Source organism: Canis lupus, chromosome 17 (assembly GCF_003254725.2).
Source record: "Canis lupus dingo isolate Sandy chromosome 17, ASM325472v2, whole genome shotgun sequence".
Lineage (NCBI taxonomy): Eukaryota > Metazoa > Chordata > Mammalia > Carnivora > Canidae > Canis > Canis lupus.
In genome coordinates, this window is record NC_064259.1 from 40,405,116 (window position 1) to 40,425,548 (window position 20,433).

Genomic DNA, 20,433 nt, shown 5'->3' on the forward strand with positions numbered 1-20,433 from the left:
CTCATTATTGTAACCCTTGCATCCTGCAAGTGGGGGTTCACTACATTTTCTGAATGAACAGATGAGGTTCCAAAGAAAAGCTGTTCATGTGTGGAGAACATCTCCCTAAGGGAAACTACTTCCCCAGCACAACACTCAGAAATGCACAGACAACCTCATGGAGATGGGATACACTCTGGGTCTTCTGCAAAGCAATCAACTCTCCTGTTCTGCAACTATAGGGTAAGAGCAATCTACTCTCTGCAACGTGATCCTACCTTCCTGTCACAGTTTATATAATAGCATGGGGTAGAGAGGCTGAATGCATTCATGAGACATTTAGAATTAATAATTGGGAGAGACAGCATCTCTCTCTTGGTGGTTGGCTAGCTTGCAGCATGTAACTTGAGAGCAGCTGCTGGTCATATTTGCTGCTGTGGAATGAAGCAGCAGAAGCAGACTGTCTTTAGAGGGAGGAGTAGAGTAGATCTTCAGGGAGATGCAGAAAGGATGATGGAGAGAAAAAACTACCTGGGTTTCCCACAGCCTTGTCATTCCTGGCTCTGGTAAGTTCCTAAGCCTACTTACCTTTTGGATGAAGGGGTGGGGTTCCTTGAAATACTACCGAATCCTTAAATAAAGTAACTGTTTGGCCTAAGCTAGCTCAAGTGAGCTTTAGTTATTTGTCCAAAGTGCCTTAATGAGTACACATAATAATAGACACTTGGCATCTCTAGACTCCTGGGATAATGTATACAGAAACCTGAGGGAAAACCACAATCATCAGCCCTTTAGTGAAGGTGCCATTTCTTGAAATGAGAAACCAGATTGTTACATTTAAGTTAGTGAATCACTAGGTTATACATCAGAAACTAACGTAACATTGTGTGTTAACTCTACTTCAATAAAAAAATAAATGTCAAAAATGGTTGCTTTTATAGGCACATGAAATAGCCTTTACTGTTAATTCTGTTAATACTATAGAACAGACTACCCAGTGGTTAATGACTTATTTTACTCAGTTTGTATTTTTTATTTGTGATATATCTTCAGTTTCCAGTTGTTTAGGAGAATTACTTACCTCTATTTCAAATGCCAATTAGTATGAATGAAGCTTATGAAAAATTGACAATTGAAATTAAATGCTAGGTTGCCTGCCACAGGGAAGACACTGAGGGGAGGAAACGAAGTTTCTAAGAGAAGGAAATAAGGGAGACAAAAGAGTATGTGTGTGTGTGTGTGTGTGTGTGTGTGTGTGTGTATCAGAGAGAGAGAGAGAGAGAGAGAGCATGAGTATTGACCCTATCACCCGTGTCACTTGAGTCTCTATGTCTACTGTTCTCTCCCAACTGCCTCCACTACATTTAAGCTAGTTGATATGGGTTTCTTTTCCTAATAGTGAAGATCCTATCTATTATGCAGATATGGGTTAAGGGTCAAGACTTCCATTACAATTCCATGATCACTGATCACAAATAAGAACCGCAATAAAGGGGATCCTAGGTGGCTCAGCGGTTTGGCGTCCTGCCTTTGGCCCAGGGTGTGATCCTGGAGTCCCGGGATCAAGTCCTGCATCGGGCTCCTGGCATGAAGCCTGCTTCTCCCTCCTCCTGTGTCTCTGCCTCTCTCTCTCTCTCTCTCTCTCTGTCTATCATAAATAAATAAATAAATAAATAAATAAATAAATAAATAAATAATAAATCTTTAAAAGAAAAAAAAAGAACTGCAATAAATTGTGATTGAGAGCATTGGTTTTGCAGTTAGAGACAGGAATTTAAATTCTACAAGTTTGGGATCCCTGGGTGGCGCAGCGGTTTAGCGCCTGCCTTTGGCCCAGGGCGCGATCCTGGAGACCCAGGATCGAATCCCACGTCGGGCTCCCGGTGCATGGAGCCTGCTTCTCCCTCTGCCTGTGTCTCTGCCTCTCTCTCTCTCTCTCTCTGTGTGACTATCATAAATAAATAAAAATTAAAAAAAATAAATTCTACAAGTTTTATGATCTACCACAAGTTTTATGATCTTGGGCAACATAATCTTTTACAGTCCCTGTTTCCTCATCTGCAAAATGAGAATAAAAACTATCTATGCTTAAGTTTTTGTGAGGATTAAAAATGTAACATATATTAAAAAAAATGTAACATGTATAAAAATTTTAGTACAATTCCTGACTAGTAGTAAGAGTTTCATCAATGTTAGCTCCTGTTATTGCTGTGATACAGGACATTCACTTACACTGTCTGAAAGTGTTTCTAATATTTTAACAACTGTTTATTGACCTTCAGTCCCTCAATTTCTCTTTATTTGTCTTCCATATCTACCACAAAATCAGGAATACTGAATTATATGAAAATCAACTCACCCTTTCCTGAATTTCATCAAGAAATACTAAGCTGTTAACATATTCTATGGTGGTAGTTGGAACAAATTCAAGTTTATACTCTGCATCTTGTGCCTCAGAGATAATGGCATCCACTTTTTTCTTGCTTTGACGGGGAAGCATATAATTTAGCACCTAGGAAAGAAAAAGAAAATGTGAATAATAACTATTTAAATATTTTCAGTTTTATTAAATATTTCAAATAAATTCTAGTTGATTGCTAAATCAGCAATATTGGCTCTGTCTTCTGTCATCTACATTAGAGGTCAGCAGAGGTTTTCTGTAAGGACCAGACAGTAAATATTTTTGATTTGCAGGACATGGTCTCTGTCACAACTACTCAACTCTGCCCTTGGAATGAGAAAGCAACCATAGGTAATACAAAAGCAAATTGTCATGGTTGTAAGTACAAAACAGGTGGCAGACTCACTTTGTAGGGCTGTAGTTTGCCAATCCCTGCTTTATACCATTGCTTCACTGGGGGTATTAGAATATTATAGGTATACTCTGGGTCCAAAGGAAGACATGAAAGTGTTATTGCAGGATCAAGACAAATTTCCTGAGCTCTACCACTCACCAAAATGTAATCAGATCTTTAGAGACAGTTTCAGAGCAGGAAATAATGTCCTAAACTTGATCTCAGTGTCCTAAATCAACTAGTATTCCCACTAGAACACTGTGTTGCTATAGTGGTGTCTCTTTTGCAGGAAGCCTTGAAATGTTCCAACAAAGCAAAATGGAATAGGAATAAGAGACTAGTCTGAAGCCTGCAAGTCCCCACCCTTCCCACAACTGAAGGCTGATTATGTTTGGGACAGAAAGAATATGGGACTTTTCTTAGAAATTAAGGCTACCCAGTAGGTTATGTTAATTTTAAATATTTGCACTACTACAAAATAAAGAACGTATCTGCAGTACAAAAATTATAAAATAATTATAGAGACTATAATTAAGATTTTTTTCCTAGTTCATAGTTACCTCCAAGCATCGCAAAGGTGATGGAATCAATTTTTCCTTTAGTAGCTTTGTATCAATGAGCAGCAATCCTACATTTCTGGTAGGTCTCAGAGCTACTGCATCTTTGTGCTGTCTGTGATATTTTTCCAGTTGTTCTCTAAAAAACTCGACATCTACAAAAATAATCATATTGAACAGAAAATATATTAAATTTTAAAGGATCATGTTGAAATATATTAAAAATCATTGTATTAATAAATTTACAGATGTATTTATAATGCTATTTTCCTAATGCAGAATACCTTGAATAACTTCAAAATGTTAATTCATAGTGCTTTGTATTTTATTCTTGTATTAAAGAAAATAATATTCAATAATGTAAACATGTTTTCTGGCTCCTACTAAGAGAAGGCAGATGAAAATAATTTGTAATTGTATTAGAGGATCTAGTCTGGAATGGACTGAATTTTAGAACGAGGTTGAAGTTCAGCTTAATGGAAGGGTTCTTCGCACGACACCTCCATATAACACATTTTGAAGATATTAATAACAAAAGTTTAAAACACAGGAGATAAAGCATAGCTGAAGTCATCTCCATTCATCTTTCCAACACCTCTCTGCCAGCCCTGCTCCCACATCATAGCTGAGGCCTTTGTCGACCTGCATGTGCCATATGCAGCCATTGCATTTTGATAATCTTCTATTTTAATTTTCTCCCTTTTCCAACCTACCTGGAACCAGTAGAAGCTTGATTACCTTTGAATACATTTGTATCATACTGTTGGTCAAAAACAGCTCTAATACACATACAATACTAAACTACTCTGCTTGCTTTTTAAAATCCTATACCCTCTGGGCCTGTAAAAATTCAGCTAACTTTGGGGCACCTGGGCAGCTCAGTTGGTTAAGCATCTGAATCTTGATTTCAGCTCAGGTCATGATCTCAGGGTCATGAGATCAAGCCCCACATTTGGTTCTGTGCTTAGCATGGGGTCTACTTGAGATTCTCTCTCTCTCTCACCCTTTGCTCTCCTTCCCTCTAAAGTAAATAAGTAAATCTTTAAAAAACAAATTTAGCTAACTTTATTTCAAGTACTTCCTCCACAGATTGATTTCCTTACTGCTCCCTGTTCTCTCCCTATAGCCCTCCTCCACCATCCCAAAAAGAAAAGACTGTTGATGCTTGTCTTTATGTCATCTCCTTTCCTGAATATAAGGGGAAGCTTGACATAGTATAAAAGAACAAAGTGTTAGAAAACCTAAGCTCAAGTATTTAACCCATTTTTGACTTTCGGTAAGTCACTTAATCTTTCTGAGCTTCAGTTTCCTCATAATACAAAAAGGGTCAACAATTATCTATCTTACTTACTTCAGAAAGTTTAGATCTATGTATTTTTAAGAACTGACAAAATGAGGATATCAAATCATCTGAGAAGTCCTCTGTAAGGAAACCTGTATAATGTTTTTTTGGTCTAGTATTTTCTAAGCTTATTTGAACAGAGTCTTTTTTCATGGTATCATGTAACTATCCTTCAGAATAGTGGACCAAGCACTAGAAATAGAGTAGATCTAGAAATGATTCATATGGAAAAGGAGAGATAACACCTCCTAAAATCCTAAGATTTTTAAAAAGTGAAGGAAGTACTATTAGACTCCATTTGGAGAGTCAACACATGAATAATGGGTACACCAGAAGAAGAGAAGAAGGAGGTAGAAAGATTATTTAAAGAAATAATATCTGTGAACTTCTCAAACCTGGGAAAGAGCTAGACATACAAGTCCATATATCATCTTACTATCTCAATACAAACAGATCTCTCTGAGACACATTAATATGAAGCTGTCAAAAGTCAATGATAAAGAAAGAATCTTAAAAGCAGCCAAAGAAAGTAACCTACAAAGGAACATCCATTAGACTGTACAGATTTCTCAGCAGAATCTCTATAGGCTGGGAGAGAACAGAATGATGTGTTCAAAGTATTGAAAGATAAAAATTGCTAGCCAAGAGTACCCTATCTAGCAAAGTCATCCCTCAGATATAAAGGAGAAATAAAGACTCCCAGACAAACAAAAGTTAAGGGAGTTCATCACCATTAGACCTCCCTTATAACAAATGTTGAGAGGAGCTTTTCTACCTGAAATGAAAAGATAAAAATATACAAAACTTTGAGTAAGGTGATAAATAGAATCACAAAATTGTAACTCTATTTTAGAAAAGGGTGCTAACAATTATAACATAAGGATTAAAGGAAAAAAGCATTAAAAATAACTATAGCTACTATAATTTGGTAACAAACTCAGAGCATAAAAAGGGATCATTTGTGGCTACACAAATGGAGGAAAATAAAAGAATCTATATAGGCAAATGAAGATAAACTACTATCAGCAGAAAAAGGACTATTTTATCTATTAGACATTTTATAAAACCTTACAATAACCATGAAACAAAAATCTAGAGCAAAGACACACGCACAAGGAGAAACTGACCAAATCATCATAGAAAACCACTAACCTAAATAGGTAAATAGAAATACAAAGTAAGAGAGAGAGAGAGAGAGAGAGAGAGAGAGAGAGAGGAAGAGAGAGAAAAGAGAGATATAAAACAACAAGAAAGCAACAACAAAAAAGTGGCAGTAGTAAGTCTTCATATATCAGTGATCATCCTAAATGTAAATGGATTGAATTCACCCATCAAAAGCTACAGAGTGGCTGGCTGGGTTAAAACACAAGACCCAACTATATGCTGCCTTCATAAGACTCATCTCAGCTCCAGAAACATAAACTCAAACTGAAGAGATGGAAAATGATACAAGCAAGTAGTAACCAAAAGAAAGTGGATGTACCCATTCTTATAACAGGCAAAATAGACTTCAAGCCATAAATCATAGTGAGAAACAAAGACCATTATGTAATGATAAAGGGGTCAATAGATCAAGAAGATATAACAATCATTAAGTACATATGCTCCCAATATCTGAGCACTGAAATGTATTAAACAAATACTAACAGATCTTAAGAGAGAAATAGACAGGAATACAATAATAATAGAGGACTTTAATACCCCACTATCAGCAGTAGATAGATAATCCAGACAGAAAATCAACAAGATAAAATGGAATTGAATAACACTTTAGAATAAATAGACTTAACAGACATATATAGAAATTCCATTCAATAGCAGAATATACATTCTTCTCAAGTATGCATGTGACATTCTCCAGGATAAATCATATGATAGGCCACAAAACTAACTTTAGGAAATTTAAGAAGATCAAAACCACAGCAACTATAAGGATGTAGAGAGTAGTTCTACAGAATACAACCCAGAAATGAATAAACTTTTGCCTTTCACCAGGCCAACTCTTTTGGGTCACCATTTCTTTCACTACATACCAAAAAACAGAAACCTAGAATACTATAAACCTCAATATTTGTTTCCAAAATAATTAGTAATGACAAATGGAAAACTTACCAGGTTCTTCAAGTTTAAGAGCTTGTAAATCAAGACTTTCATTTTCCTTGAAGAATATCTGGAACCTTTCAAATGTAGCTACATATAATTGGGCAGATTCAAATGCTGCCTGTATGGTTTCCTAAATATTATAAATAAACAGACAAATAAAGCTATATTTTTTCTGAGCAGAATTCAATTCAATATAATTAAACAACAAACATAATGCCTTTTCTGTGTCCAACACTATGCTTTAACGAAAGGATACATCAGTGAGGGAAGATACCATCCTTGATGTCAAAGAGCAGTTAATGGATTCTCTTATGAAATTAAAAAAAAAAACCCACATCTTCAAATCTGACTCTTGAAGAACTGTTCCTTATGGTTAAAAGGAAGCATATTTATATTTTTAAAAATCTTAAACAATTTCTCAATCTTTGTCCTTCATGACTTTTATATTTTTGAAGTATCTCATTTGTGTGTGTGTGTCCATATGTGTTTTACACCCTCTAGTGCTTAGATTTAGTTATATATTTTTTATAGTAAAACCACAGAAATGATGCATGTTCTCAGTGCACCATGGCAGGAGGCACATAACATCAATTTGTCTCATTACCAGTGATGTTAACATGTTGGTTAATTTGGTGTCTATCAGGCTTCATCACTGCAAACTTATTATTTTTCCTTTTGAAATCAATAAATATCTTATGTAGACATGCTTTGAGACAAAAGTCCTGTTTTTCATTATAACTTTTAAATTCTCATTTTAAGATGCACTGGAGATTCTTAACTGTTTCTAGGATAGCCAACGTGGTGATTTTTCTTTACATTTTCCTTCTACATTTATTAGTTGACATTCTGTTGTAAGGGAAAGCTTTCCCTTCTCATTCAAGTCATTCCTTCATTCACAATATGGACAAATATGCTTTCATTTTATTCAAGAGTTTATGATACTTTTATAATCAGCATTTACTTCAATGGTCAATTTGTCCCTGGGAGATCCTTCTATGGCCTTGATACTTGAAAGACTATCCTGAATAGATAAAAATTCTTGATTCACCCTTTCTTCCCTTCAGTTTCATTAAGAAATGCTATTTCATTACTGTCTTGCTTTATATATTGTTTTAGAGAGGCCTCATGCTGGTCTAATTCTCTTACTTTGTAATGTATTTGATCTTTGTGCTTTGAGACCTGGAAGAATTTTTCTTTAGCTTTAAAAGCTAATAGTTTTGGGACGCCTGGGAGACTCAGCGGTTGAGTGTCTGCCTTTGGCTAAGGGCATGATCCTGGAGTCCTGGAATCGAGTCCCGCATTGGGCTTCCTGCGAGGAGCCTGCTTCTCCCTGCCTATGTTTCTGCCTCTGTGTGTGTGTGTGTGTGTGTGTGTGTGTGTATGTGTTATGAATAAATAAAATCTTTTTTTTTTAAATAAAATCTTTAAAACCAAACCAAACCAAAAGCTAATAGTTTTAAGAGGATGTAGTCAGACTTGATTGTCCTGGGTCAATTTCCCAAGGTACTCTGTAGGTCCTTTCAATATATACATTCAGTTTTTTTTTTCTTGGACTATACTTATGCTTCTTCCACCCTGTTTTGTTTTTCCCCTTCATAGACTCCAATTAAATATATATTATTTCTTCTTTGCTTGTCTCCTATTCCAATTATTTTCTCTCTGACCCTTCTACTTGTATTTCTAGCTTATTTTCATTCTCTTGGTTGTTTTTCTGTCTTTTTTCTATTCTCATTTTTCCTATCATTCTCCTATGATAATTATTAAATTTTTTGGAAGATTTTATTTATTTTATTCATGAGAGACACACAGAGAGAAACAGAGACATAAGCAGAGGGAAAGGAGGCTCCTTACAGGGATCCCAATGCAGGACTTAATCCCAGGATCCCAGGATCACACCCTGAGCCAAAGGCAGATGCTCAACTGCTGAGCCACCCAGGCGTTCCTGGTAAGTATTAAATTTTTACTTGAGTTTATTCTCCCTTGGTCACCATGCAATTTCATCTTCATTTCTGAGATGATTTTGTCTTTTTATTTCCCATTTCTATCTTTAATTTTCAATTGTTGATTCAATGTAATTTTATATATATTCAAATGCTTGTTTGAGGATATTTACTTTAGTTGGTAGTATAGCTTCTGTTTGAAGGTTGTTTGGGAGAGAAAGGAAAGAGTATTCATCAGGTCTTTTAATCTTCACTTTCTGTTTTCTCCTTATAGTAGTTTTCCATGAATTTAATATATCTTCATTTCTTCAGCTTGTGGATTTGAAGTGATTTATAATTCAAGGGTATTCCATTCCATCAGTGTAGCAATGTGCAGATTATTTTATTTAAATTTTTGGCAGTGGGGAAAAAGTTGGGTGTACTTTGGGTTTTTTGGTTTTCTTTTGTCTTACAGGACCTTAGTTTTCACCAGTTGTTTCATTTCTCCTACACTATCCCACGTTTAAATAATGCTTCTTCTTTCTTCTTAACCTTATCTTCTTCCCTGGGGAGTGAGAGAGTGATGCAAGTCTCAGATAACCTGTACTTCTAAATCCTTTCCTGTAGTCAGTGCTCTGATCTACTAGGACTTTAAAAAAAGATATCACTTTATCATTTAGAAATTAAGTAGCATTCAGTTTAAATATAAGAAAGGAAGAAAGTTTATTACTCAATTTCTTAAAAACTGAGATTATAAAATAGTTGTACAAAAATGAATGTACCTTTATTTGAAGGGTAATTGTGTGAAAATTCTTATCATCATCAAATACTGCTGATAGGCTTGGACCAGATCCACAAGTTTTTTCTTCGAGTTTGTTGTTAATGTAAGGTCTGGTAAAAGCATCAAAATATGTATCAGGTACAAGATTAGGAACTGATAGCACAGTGTTTTGAAAATGATTAATTGCACCTGAAATACCATCCTGTTAAACAGAAAAACAAACATAAATATAAATATGTTATGGTTATATTTATGAATAATTTTGAATTTTTTGAAATGCTAAAATAAATATTAGGTCCCCAATAAGGGACCTAAGAGCCCAGTGCCTCTGTATGGGAGCTTCTGAGTGAGGCCTCAACCATGGAGAACTCAGCAGTTCACTTGTCTCCTTATAAATATCTTAAAACAACCTATCTGAATAAATTACAGAATCATAGACTACTGGAATTAGAAGCAACCTTAAAACTCATCTGCTTTCTCATTTTACAGATGCACCTTACAGATGTATAAATTGAACTCTAGAGTGGTAAGTGGTTTCCCCAAGGTCATATAGCCCATTAACTGTAAAGACAAGATTAGTATCTAGAGATTCTGATTACTAGTGCTTTTGTGCCATGTATACCAAGAAATATAGACTCTGACTGGTTATTAATCTGACTGGTAATTAATCTATACATGTACACAAATGAAGAGGGCAGAATTCTACAATGGCCCCCAAGATTCCCTCCGTCTGGTGTACAAGCCCTGTATAATCCCTTCTTCTTGACTATGGAGGGAAGGAGGGCCTCTGAATATGATGGGATGCCACTCCTGTGATTAGGTTACATTATACAGAAAGTTAAAGGAATTTTGCAGATATAATTAAGGTCCCAAATCAACTGACTCTGAGTTAATAAAAAAAGGTATATCCTAGGTATACCTGACTGAATCAAGTGAAAACCCTTAAAAGAGGGATTGGGCCCTTCCCAAAGGAGATTTTCCAACTGGTCTTAAAGAAGCAAATATCCATATGTAAACTACTTAGAGAGTTGGCCACACGGTAAAGAACAATAGGTGGTTTCTAGTATCTAAGGGTGGTCCCCTGATGACATCTCTCAAGAAAACAGGAACTTCAGTCCTATACCTCTACCTATACAACAACTTGAGGAAACTTAGAAGCAGATCCTTTTCTAGTCAAGCCTCTAAAGAGACCTCATCATAGCCAATACCTGAATGGCAGCCTGGAGAAACTTTGAAGCAGAAGATGAACTAAGCAGTGCCCAGACTTCTGACCTACAGAAACTGTGAGATAACACATGGTTGTGGTTTTAAGCTGCCATATTTGTGGTAATTTGTTACATAGCAATAGATAATTAAAATATTTTCATGGATGCGGCATACCAAAAAGATTTCAAAAACTATACTTACTATAGTCAATTCTAAATTTTGTATAGTATATATTCTCTTAATGGTGTACCTTACCAAGCTCCTAGTCTGTCTCAAGTTAAAGAAAATGTGCTAAACTTTTAGATAGTTTTTATGTAGACATAATGCTGTGCATAGAACAGTACTTTCTCTTTTCCTTCTGATCATTTTGGAGGAGTGACAACAGCAATCCTGCCAATCACTTGAGAGTAAAACAGTTGCTTCATTTCCCAAAAAGGTACTTATAGGTGGATGCTATATGGAGAAACACACACCAGAAAGTCTTCCAAAGAAGGCTCGAAGAGTAATGATTGGACTGTCAAAATCAGTTCTGTGAGAAACATGGGGATGAGAGACTCATCTTCTTCCTGTTTTTCCCCTGCAGTGGCCCCCTGAAATGAGCACATTTTTGGTGTTATAAAGATGTAAGCTTCAAGGTATAAGACAAAAGATGTCTGGATACAAGAGGCATGTAAACTGAAGCTTATACAATTAATTGATTTCATAATGTTGGCTTATCTTTCAATGAATATTACCATAGAAATTAAAAAATGAAGACAAACATTGAAGGATTACACAGTAGTGTAAAACTTCTCCCCTTATAAAAAAAACCATTAACAAAATGGAAAGGCAAACAACAAGCTGGAAAAATATATCAATGGTGTATATAGAGCACAGAAGATTGGTAATATTTAAATAGAAAATACTTGATATATTCAACAGAAATGTATACTAATAATACAATAATTAATACATAAATAGATATATACTAAAATAGAAATGTACTTACATAGAAAAATGGGCAAAGGGCATAATTTGACATATCTTAAAAGGAATATACAAGTGATCAATCTTTTCCTTGTTCTCATTTTTGAGATATTTTGCTCAGTAACAACATTTATTGAATATTTACTGTGTGCCAGGTAGTGCTAAGTATTCACATACCCACACCAACCATATGAAGCAGGTATCATTATTATGGCATGAGAAAAAGAACATCTGGAAAAGGTAAGACATTTCATCCAGGACACACTGGTTATTAGGTGACAGACCAGTACTCAAACCCAGGTCTTTCTGATCACCAGACCTATGCTCTTTTCACTGGAGCGCCAATTAAAGGAATGTAACAATTAAAAGCAGTGATGCACTACTTTACAACCATCAGACTGACCTCAATGAAAGTGAATGATAATATCTAGTGTGCATGTGTTCATTCTCAAACATTTTTAGGAAGAGTGTAAATAAACGCTAAATTTTCTGGAAAGTTAATGCATCAGAATCAAAAGCATATTTCTGACCCCAAAATTCCACATCTAGGAATTTCTTCTAAGGGGGAGAAATCAGAGATGTGTGAAAAATTCATGGACAAGGATGTTCTTTGCTTATTTGGAGTAATAAGAAGCAAAGATGTCTATTTATTTGGAGTATGAGAAAGTCATCAACAATAGAAAATTATTTAGAAGATGTACAGTAGTTATATTTCTTTGTGAGAATATTATATGGAAAAATACATATTGTCTTGGCAGATTTTTTATAATACATTGCTAAGTAGGAAATGCATGTGTTAAAGAAATAAATATGATACCTTTCTTCCCCTTGGAAACCGGTTATCTTTGGATAGCAGAGATCTTTTTCTTTGTATATTTCTATGTTCTTCCAATTTTCTTCACTTGGCATATATTACTTTTATAATTAGAAAATAAATGTGACTTTCAAAATGTAATAGAATTTAGAAAAGGGATCAATTGAGACTGAGGGAAGAAAGTAATAAAAAGGAGTATGCAACTAAAATTGAACTTTTGGAGAAAAGAGAAACTATAGCAAAGAGCATGTAGTCTTGAAACGTCATAGCTGGATTTCCTGGGGAGGCAGTTGACAAGTACAGGTATGAAGCTTGAGGAAACCAGGTACACATGTTTAGCTGTGTTTTTAGGTATCTGGCATGAAGCTATTATCTGGGATGGAAGTAGGGCAAAGCTTATTGGGAAATGTGGATATGGATGATATGATTTCTCTCTTAGCTATGCTAGAATGCAAAGAGTTGTAGTACTTCATCTTGAATGTCTCAAATTACGCTGTCCTAAGATCAACATCCTCCCAAGAGGTTATCCACTCACAGCACAAAGGTTTTGCTTCCATGATTTGCTTCTTCTCACCTCTAAACCATTGGTTATCTTTCATTTATATCACCTTTCCTGATTCTCTCTGCCAGTTCATGCCCATGACAACCCCCAAACCATAAGCTTCTTGGGCCCAAGAATCCTGTCTATGCTTTTCATCACTATATACTCCACACCCAACACGGATTGGTATGTAGTAGGCACTTAAGAAACATTTGTCCTATGTACACATGAATAGCCTTTAGCCAATTCCTAAAGACAGCACCAACATCTAGAAAAGTGGATGCTTTCATCTATTATGAGATACTTGTTGATATGGTGATTTTCATTCTGCCATTTCAATTGTATATTGTAAGATCTGATTATCCTGTGAAATCTTCTAAGCATTTCTGCTACTTTTCAAGTACACAGAAAATAACATAATTCATAGGACATAGTAAGCACTCACCAATAAATGCTGACCTATGAATTTTCTTAATTTTGTTTGAATATACCTTTTTCTCAGGGACTTCAGGCTTCTCTTCAGTAATCCATTTCTGAATGACATCTGCCGAAGGTGTTCGTTTTAGCTTGTCAGTAAGATAATTCAAAAGAGAGTTAGCAGAATTTACTGTTAGGACGTGCATTGTGTTCCCAATTAGATAGTCATTTAGACGGATAAAGCTTGAAAAGAAAAAAAATACAGCTTCAGTTTTCTATATTCACTACTATGAAAGTTACACTAAACCAAATATTCAAATTTTTAAATATCATAATTTGTCTTTGAATTTTTACTTATATTAACAGATTTATTGTACATAGGAGTTATTCTTGGACATTCTTCATTTTCAAGCACAAATATATAGCATCAATTTAGCTGGGTGTTCTAACTATTTAAAAGGAAATTTAACAAGCTATATGGGTGGTATGGGAAGTGCACCCAGCTCATCTAACCAAAAGGGCCATAAGATTTTTTAAAGATGCTTTAAAAATGAAGTCAGAAAATATACAACATCTGTAACTCACATTCTAATAGTACGGGTGTGAAATCTTCACTATTGAATAAATGTTTGATAGCAACTGCTAACTCAGAGATGCAGATTTTATGTTTCTACTCAACTGACAGTCAAGGGGCCTCTGTTACCTGTACTATGGACGGTGGTCTCTTGCTTCATTGACTTCTGTTGTGACACAGACATTATTATATTATTTCATATATAAACCAGTACGCAGTTAAGATTTACTGAACTTACAGCTGTCAAAGTTAGACTAAGGGAGTTGGCACTGCTAACAATAACAGTGTTTTATAGTGCCATACAAAACTTTTCAGATAATGTTTGGTGATTTTGTTTGCAAGTTATTTGTAATGGTGAGGTTTTGGAATGGTGTGAAATCCAAACTCTGAAACAATGTCAAGATCCAGGTGAGGCCCTGGAAGGAAGGCTTTCCACCCTCATCTCCCGGGTGCAAAACTCACCTTAGGGAGAGAGTGGAATTTTATGGGGCAATGCAGCCACATGTAGTTCTTTAGTGACCAATAGAGGTAATGGGCTCTCCAGGTGCTCTGGAGGAGGCCCACAAATCTCTATGTACCTGATTTCTCCTTATCACAGCCTGCTCCATGCTCCAAGCTGGGCTAGAGGGAAATAAAGCCTTAAAGGTCTAAGAGGAGCACTCAGCCTTGGGCATGTCTTCTAGTCTCCACCAGCTCGCCACTCCCAGTGGCTGCTCTGCTGTGTGGCAATGGGATGGGAGCGTTTCTGGGCATGTAGTCAGGTTATCATATCACCCCAAAATCTCTCAACACTATTAGTAAATCCTGTGATGAAGGCTTTACTTTTTTTTGGTAAAAGATTTTATTTATTTATTCATGAGGGACAGAGAGAGGCAGAGACATAGGCAGATGGAGAAGCAGGCTCCCTGAGAGAAGCTTGATGTGGAACTCGACCCCAGGACCCCAGAATCATGCCCTGAGCTGAAGGCAGATGCTCAACCACTGAGCCACCCAACTGCCCTTGAAGGCTTTAATTTTTAATGAAACTCAAGAAAGGTGGATGCTCTAATTTTTCTTGAGAAAGAAAATAATCATTTACCATGTTAGCCTCATGCAATGATGCCTTTTGCTGGCTTGCTCAGTGTATGTCATTTTGTCCTGAGTCTGCATAAGCAGGCAAATCGATGAGACTTCCACCGTCTTGCATTTTATGATAATCTAAGGAAAATAGAAGATATGACAAGAATTTTTCGATAAAAATTCCATTTCTTTCAATATGGATTAAAGGATAAGTAAACTCTTTTTTGTGGTTGAATAATATTCCATTGTAGACATATACCACAGTTTCTTTATTGATTTATCTATCGATAGGTGCTTGAGCTGCTTCCATAACTTGGTTATTGTAAACAATGCTGCAATAAACATAGGGGTGCATATATCCCTTCATATTGGTGTTTTCACATTCTTTGGGTAAATACCCAGTAGTGTAATTACTGGATTATAGGGTAGTGCTATTTTTAATTTTTTGAGGAACTTCCAGACACAGTTTGGCACAGTGGCTATACCAGTTTGCATTCCCAACAATAATGCATGAGGGTTCCTTTTTCTCCACATCTTCACCTACACTTGTTTCTTGAGTTTTTTATTTTAGTCATTCTGGAAGGTATGAGGTGATAATCTCATTGTGGTTTTGATTTACATTTCCCTGACAATGCTAAATGAAATAAATCAGTCAAAGAAAGACAAATATCATGATTTCACTCACATGTGGAATTTAAGAAACAAAATAAATGAACAAAGGGGAAAAAAGAGACTAAAAAACATTCTTAACTATAGAGAACAAACAGAGTTACAGGGAGAGATGAGTGGAGGAATGGGGGAAACAGGTAAAGGGGATGAAGAGAACACTTCTCATGATGAGGACTGAGTAATGCTTAGAATTGTTAGATCACTATATTGTATTCCTATATTGTATAATAATGTTGGTTAATTACATTGGCATTAAAATGTAAAAAAAGATAAGTAAAATTAAAAAACAACAAAGTGCTTGGTTAATGAGATATTTTAAACTCTAGAAAACAGCCCAGTTATCGAAAAGAATTCCACATCAAAGGATTTCAACTGAACAAAAGACTGTAGATGGTTCATTAACATTCCTCTGTACTGGTAGGTTGAACATACCTTTAAGCAAAGAGGCCCTGATTTCTCTTTAAAATGATTATGAATTAAAGGTTCTGTAATCAGCTTAAAATATTATATAGAAGTAGTGGTAATGCATGCAGAAGAATGAAACTAGACCACTCTCTTGCACCATACACAAACATAAACTCAAAATGGATGAAAGATCTAAATGTGAGACAAGATTCCATCAAAATCCTAGAGGAGAACACAGGCAACACCCTTTTTGAACTCGGCCACAGTAACTTCTTACAAGATACATCCACAAAGGCAAAAGAAACAAAAGCAAAAATGAACTATTGGGACTTCATCAAGATAAGAAGCTTTTGCACAGCAAAGGATACAGTCAACAAAACTAAAAGACAACCTACAGAATGGGAGAAGATATTTGCAAATGACTTATCAGATAAAGGGCTAGTTTCCAAGATCTATAAAGAACTTATTAAACTCAACACCAAAGAAACAAACAATCCAATCATGAAATGGGCAAAAAGCATGAACAGAAACCTCACAGAGAAGACAAAGACATGGCGAACAAGCACATGAGAAAATGCTCCGCATCACTGGCCATCAGGGAAATACAAATCAAAACCACAATGAGATACCACCTCACACCAGTGAAAATTAACAAGGCAGGAAACCACAAATGTTGGAGAGGATGCAGAGAAAAGGGAACCCTCTTGCACTGTTGGTGGGAATGTGAAATGGTGCAGCCACTCTGGAAAACTGTGTGGAGGTTCCTCAAAGAGTTAAAAATAGATCTGCCCTATGACCCAGCAATTGCACTGCTGGGGATTTACCCCAAAGATGCAGATGCAATGAAACGCCGGGACACCTGCACCCCGATGTTTATAGCAGCAATGTCCACAATAGCCAAACTGTGGAAGGAGCCTCGGTGTCCATCGAAAGATGAATGGATAAAGAAGATGTGGTCTATATATACAATGGAATATTACTCAGCCATTAGAAATGACAAATACCCACCATTTGCTTCGACGTGGATGGAACTGGAGGTTATTATGCTGAGTGAACTAAGTCAATCAGAGAAGGACAAACATTATATGGTCTCATTCATTTGGGGAATATAAATAATAGTGAAAGGGAATAGAGGGGAAGGGAGAAGAAATGGGTAGGAAATATCAGAAAGGGAGACAGAACATGGAAGACTCCTAACTCTGGGAAATGAACTAGGGGTGGTTGAAGGGGAGGAGGGCGCAGGGGTGGGGGTGACTGAGTGGTGGGCACTTAGGTGGCACTTGACGGGATGAGCACTGGGTGTTATTCTGTATGTTGGCAAATTGAACACCAATAAAAAGTAAATTTATTATTACAAAATAAATAAATAAAATAAAATAAAAATAGTGTCAAGGAACCCCCCCCCCCAAAAAAAAAGAAGTAGTGGTAATGGAAGGAAGATGCAATATTTACTGTTTTCCCCTCCTCTATAATATGTACTGAATTTATAATGTATCAGCAGACATTCAGAAGAACTAAAAAGTAGGATCATAATTTAAACCTAAGACAAGTAGAATAAAAAGAATTATTTTTTTAGAAAGCCATGACTTCTTATCACAGTATTTTCCCCTGCATACCCTCAACAGGTTTGTGTATACAGTCATCAGGAATGAATCCTGCGGCACGAAGAGCAACATGACAAGCCTTCCTGACCACATCTTTTGCCTCATTTCGAAATTCTTCTAGGCGTTCTACCACCTAGATAGACATTGATGAACAAGTATTAGTAATAGTAAAGTTGCAACAATAGAAAAGCTAAATCTTAAAACTATAGACAAAACTCCTTACCTCTTCTAACCGTATGACTTGTGCAACTTTAAATTCTTGCAGGGTGTAGGTATGACATTTTTCAATATGACAAAGTCCCATAAAACTCAAGTGATAGCATAATTCATTTATTTTAAGAAGAGCTGGTCGCAGATGCTGCAGGAAAATAAAAATCTGTCATTGTTTAGCTTTAAAAATCCCTATCTTTTGAAAGAATAAAAATATTTGGAAAGGAAGAATGGCTATTAAGGGAAATAAGCAGCTCTATATGTTCACTGTAGCTACAACTCCAAAGTGCATACATTAAACAGGAACACTTCTGAAATTTTTTCTAAAAGTATTCTTTTAAAAAAATTCAATTAGCCAACATACAGTACATCATTAGTTTCAGACATAGTTTTCAATAATTCATCAGTTGCATATAACACCCAGTGCTTATCACATTACCTGCCCTCCTTAATGCCCATCACCCAATTACCCCATCTTCCCACCCACCTCCCCTCCAGCAACCCTCAGTTTGATTCCTATAGTTAAAAGGCTCTCATGGTTTGTCTCCCTCTCTGATGACTTCCCATTTGGTTTTCCCTCCTTTCCCTTATGATCCTCTCTGCTGTTTCTTATATTCCACATATGAGTGAAACCATATGATAATGGTCTTTCTTGGATTAACTTATTTTTCTCAGTATAATACCCTGCAGTTCCATCCACGTTGAGGTAAATGGTAAGTATTTATTCTTTCTGATGCTGATATTCCATTGTGTATATCTATATATATATGTGACATCTTCTTTATATATAAATACACACACATGCCACATCTTCTTTATACATATATATACACACATATATACATATACATATGTATATATGTGTGTGTGTCTATATATATATGCCACATCTTCCTTATCCATAAAAGTATTCTTTGAGTTATAAGATCTAATTTGTTTGAATTCCTTTCTTTTCACTTTGAATATGTGTCTTTTAGCAATATTCTGAGGGCAAGTAATGGAGAACTGGGCAATATCTTAAATTTCACTATTTTTGATGAATGGATACTAAGAGATTCATTGTGTTATCTTAAGGACTTTACAATGTCCAGTCACTGTGGTAATGGAGGGGCCCATCTACTGATCTAAGAGGCTATGACATAGGACAAAGACCACTTTGAATTTAAAATGTTGTACAGTTAAATTTTTTAACTTTAAATTTGTATGGGTGACAAGTTGCTGAAAAAGAAAATCAGTCACCATTAAGAACCTATTTATGGGGCACTTGAGTGGCTCAGTGGCATCCAACTCTTGATTTCGGCTCAGGTTTTGATCTCATGTTCCTGGGATGAGGTCCTGTGCCAGGCTCCACACTCATTGGGGAACTGCTTGAAATTCTCTCCCTCTGCCTCTTCTCCCACTCGTTCTCTCTCAAATAAATAAATAAATAAATACATTCTTTTTTAAAGGAACTTATTTATTTGTGGGCTGGAACAATGAGTGGAACTATTTGTGAAATTGTTACATAATATTAATGTTATCTTTCTCTATGCTACTATCATAAGAGTTCTAGGCTGTTGGCTTCCAAGACAACATGTTTTGCCAAGATGTGAGAGGAGTTTAATGGTGGAAATTTTTGGAAGAAAAAAACATAATCTAAAAAATCACTTTGGCTTAACTTAAATATCATCTGGCTGTCCACATACAGGACAGTTGTGAGAGCAGCTATGATATGAGAAACTTCAGGTTTGTTCTCCATCCCCTTGTTGTTTGATAAAATTTCGGGTAGGTAGTTCATTCTCAGGCTGCTAAATCAACAGTATCTATTGAAAGATTAAGGATTAGGTATTATTTTAAGTTGTTAGCAGGACTGTAAGGGGAGGAAGATTTATCACTTTGATGGTGGATTTCAATATGTAGACTGAGAAGCTATAATTTTTGTCTGTTCTGGACAGACCTACCTCAGATTTACCTCCAATTCTTCTAGTGATATGCTCCCGCTTTCTTTTGGGAAACCCATTACCATGTGGTTTTGATAAGGCTGACCCCTCCCTTTCCCCATCACAGGAATGAGGGATAGGCACATATACCCAGGCCTGGCTTATCAGAGAACACCTGGCTGTGCAAGGATTGATTCAGGATTGAAGATGTGGCCAAGCTGAGCCAATCAGTCTACTCTCCAGCATCTCCAGCAAGAGGTACTCTCTTCTCACTCAAAGAGCTAGCTGTAACTAGAGCTGCACTTGGTGGTGCTCATGTTAAGAGCCCAAGTGAGAATAAAACAGAGAAAGAACTGAAAGATGAAGAGAAAGAGAAAAAATAAAGATGACAAGATATTATTTGAACTTCTGAAGTGAGCCATGCATAAAGGTATTCCTACCCCTTGAACTTCCTTATTATATGAGCTTTTGTTTGTTGTTGTTGTTGTTGTTGAAGTTCATTGAAACTGAGTTTCTGCCAGTTGCATCGAAATGAGTATTAATACCTTCAGAAGTAGAAAACCACTGTTATTA

At 36.0% G+C, this 20,433-nt stretch overlaps 1 protein-coding gene and 1 long non-coding RNA gene across 2 annotated transcripts in view; one reads left to right on the forward strand and one right to left on the reverse strand.

The window, feature by feature from the left end:
- Positions 1-20,433, reverse strand: part of DNAH6 (dynein axonemal heavy chain 6) — a 231,955-nt gene that overhangs the window by 175,383 nt on the left and 36,139 nt on the right. Inside the window, 10 exon segments of the mRNA XM_025453761.3 lie at positions 2,339-2,491; positions 3,335-3,486; positions 6,786-6,906; positions 9,478-9,678; positions 11,156-11,272; positions 13,495-13,663; positions 15,073-15,131; positions 15,133-15,191; positions 17,744-17,864; positions 17,955-18,089. Coding sequence (XP_025309546.3) covers positions 2,339-2,491; positions 3,335-3,486; positions 6,786-6,906; positions 9,478-9,678; positions 11,156-11,272; positions 13,495-13,663; positions 15,073-15,131; positions 15,133-15,191; positions 17,744-17,864; positions 17,955-18,089 — 1,287 coding nt within the window.
- LOC125752822 (uncharacterized) lies at positions 252-20,311 on the forward strand. Its single transcript, XR_007403218.1, has 3 exons — positions 252-545; positions 9,966-10,002; positions 19,988-20,311. It is a non-coding gene; the product is annotated as an uncharacterized LOC125752822 (long non-coding RNA).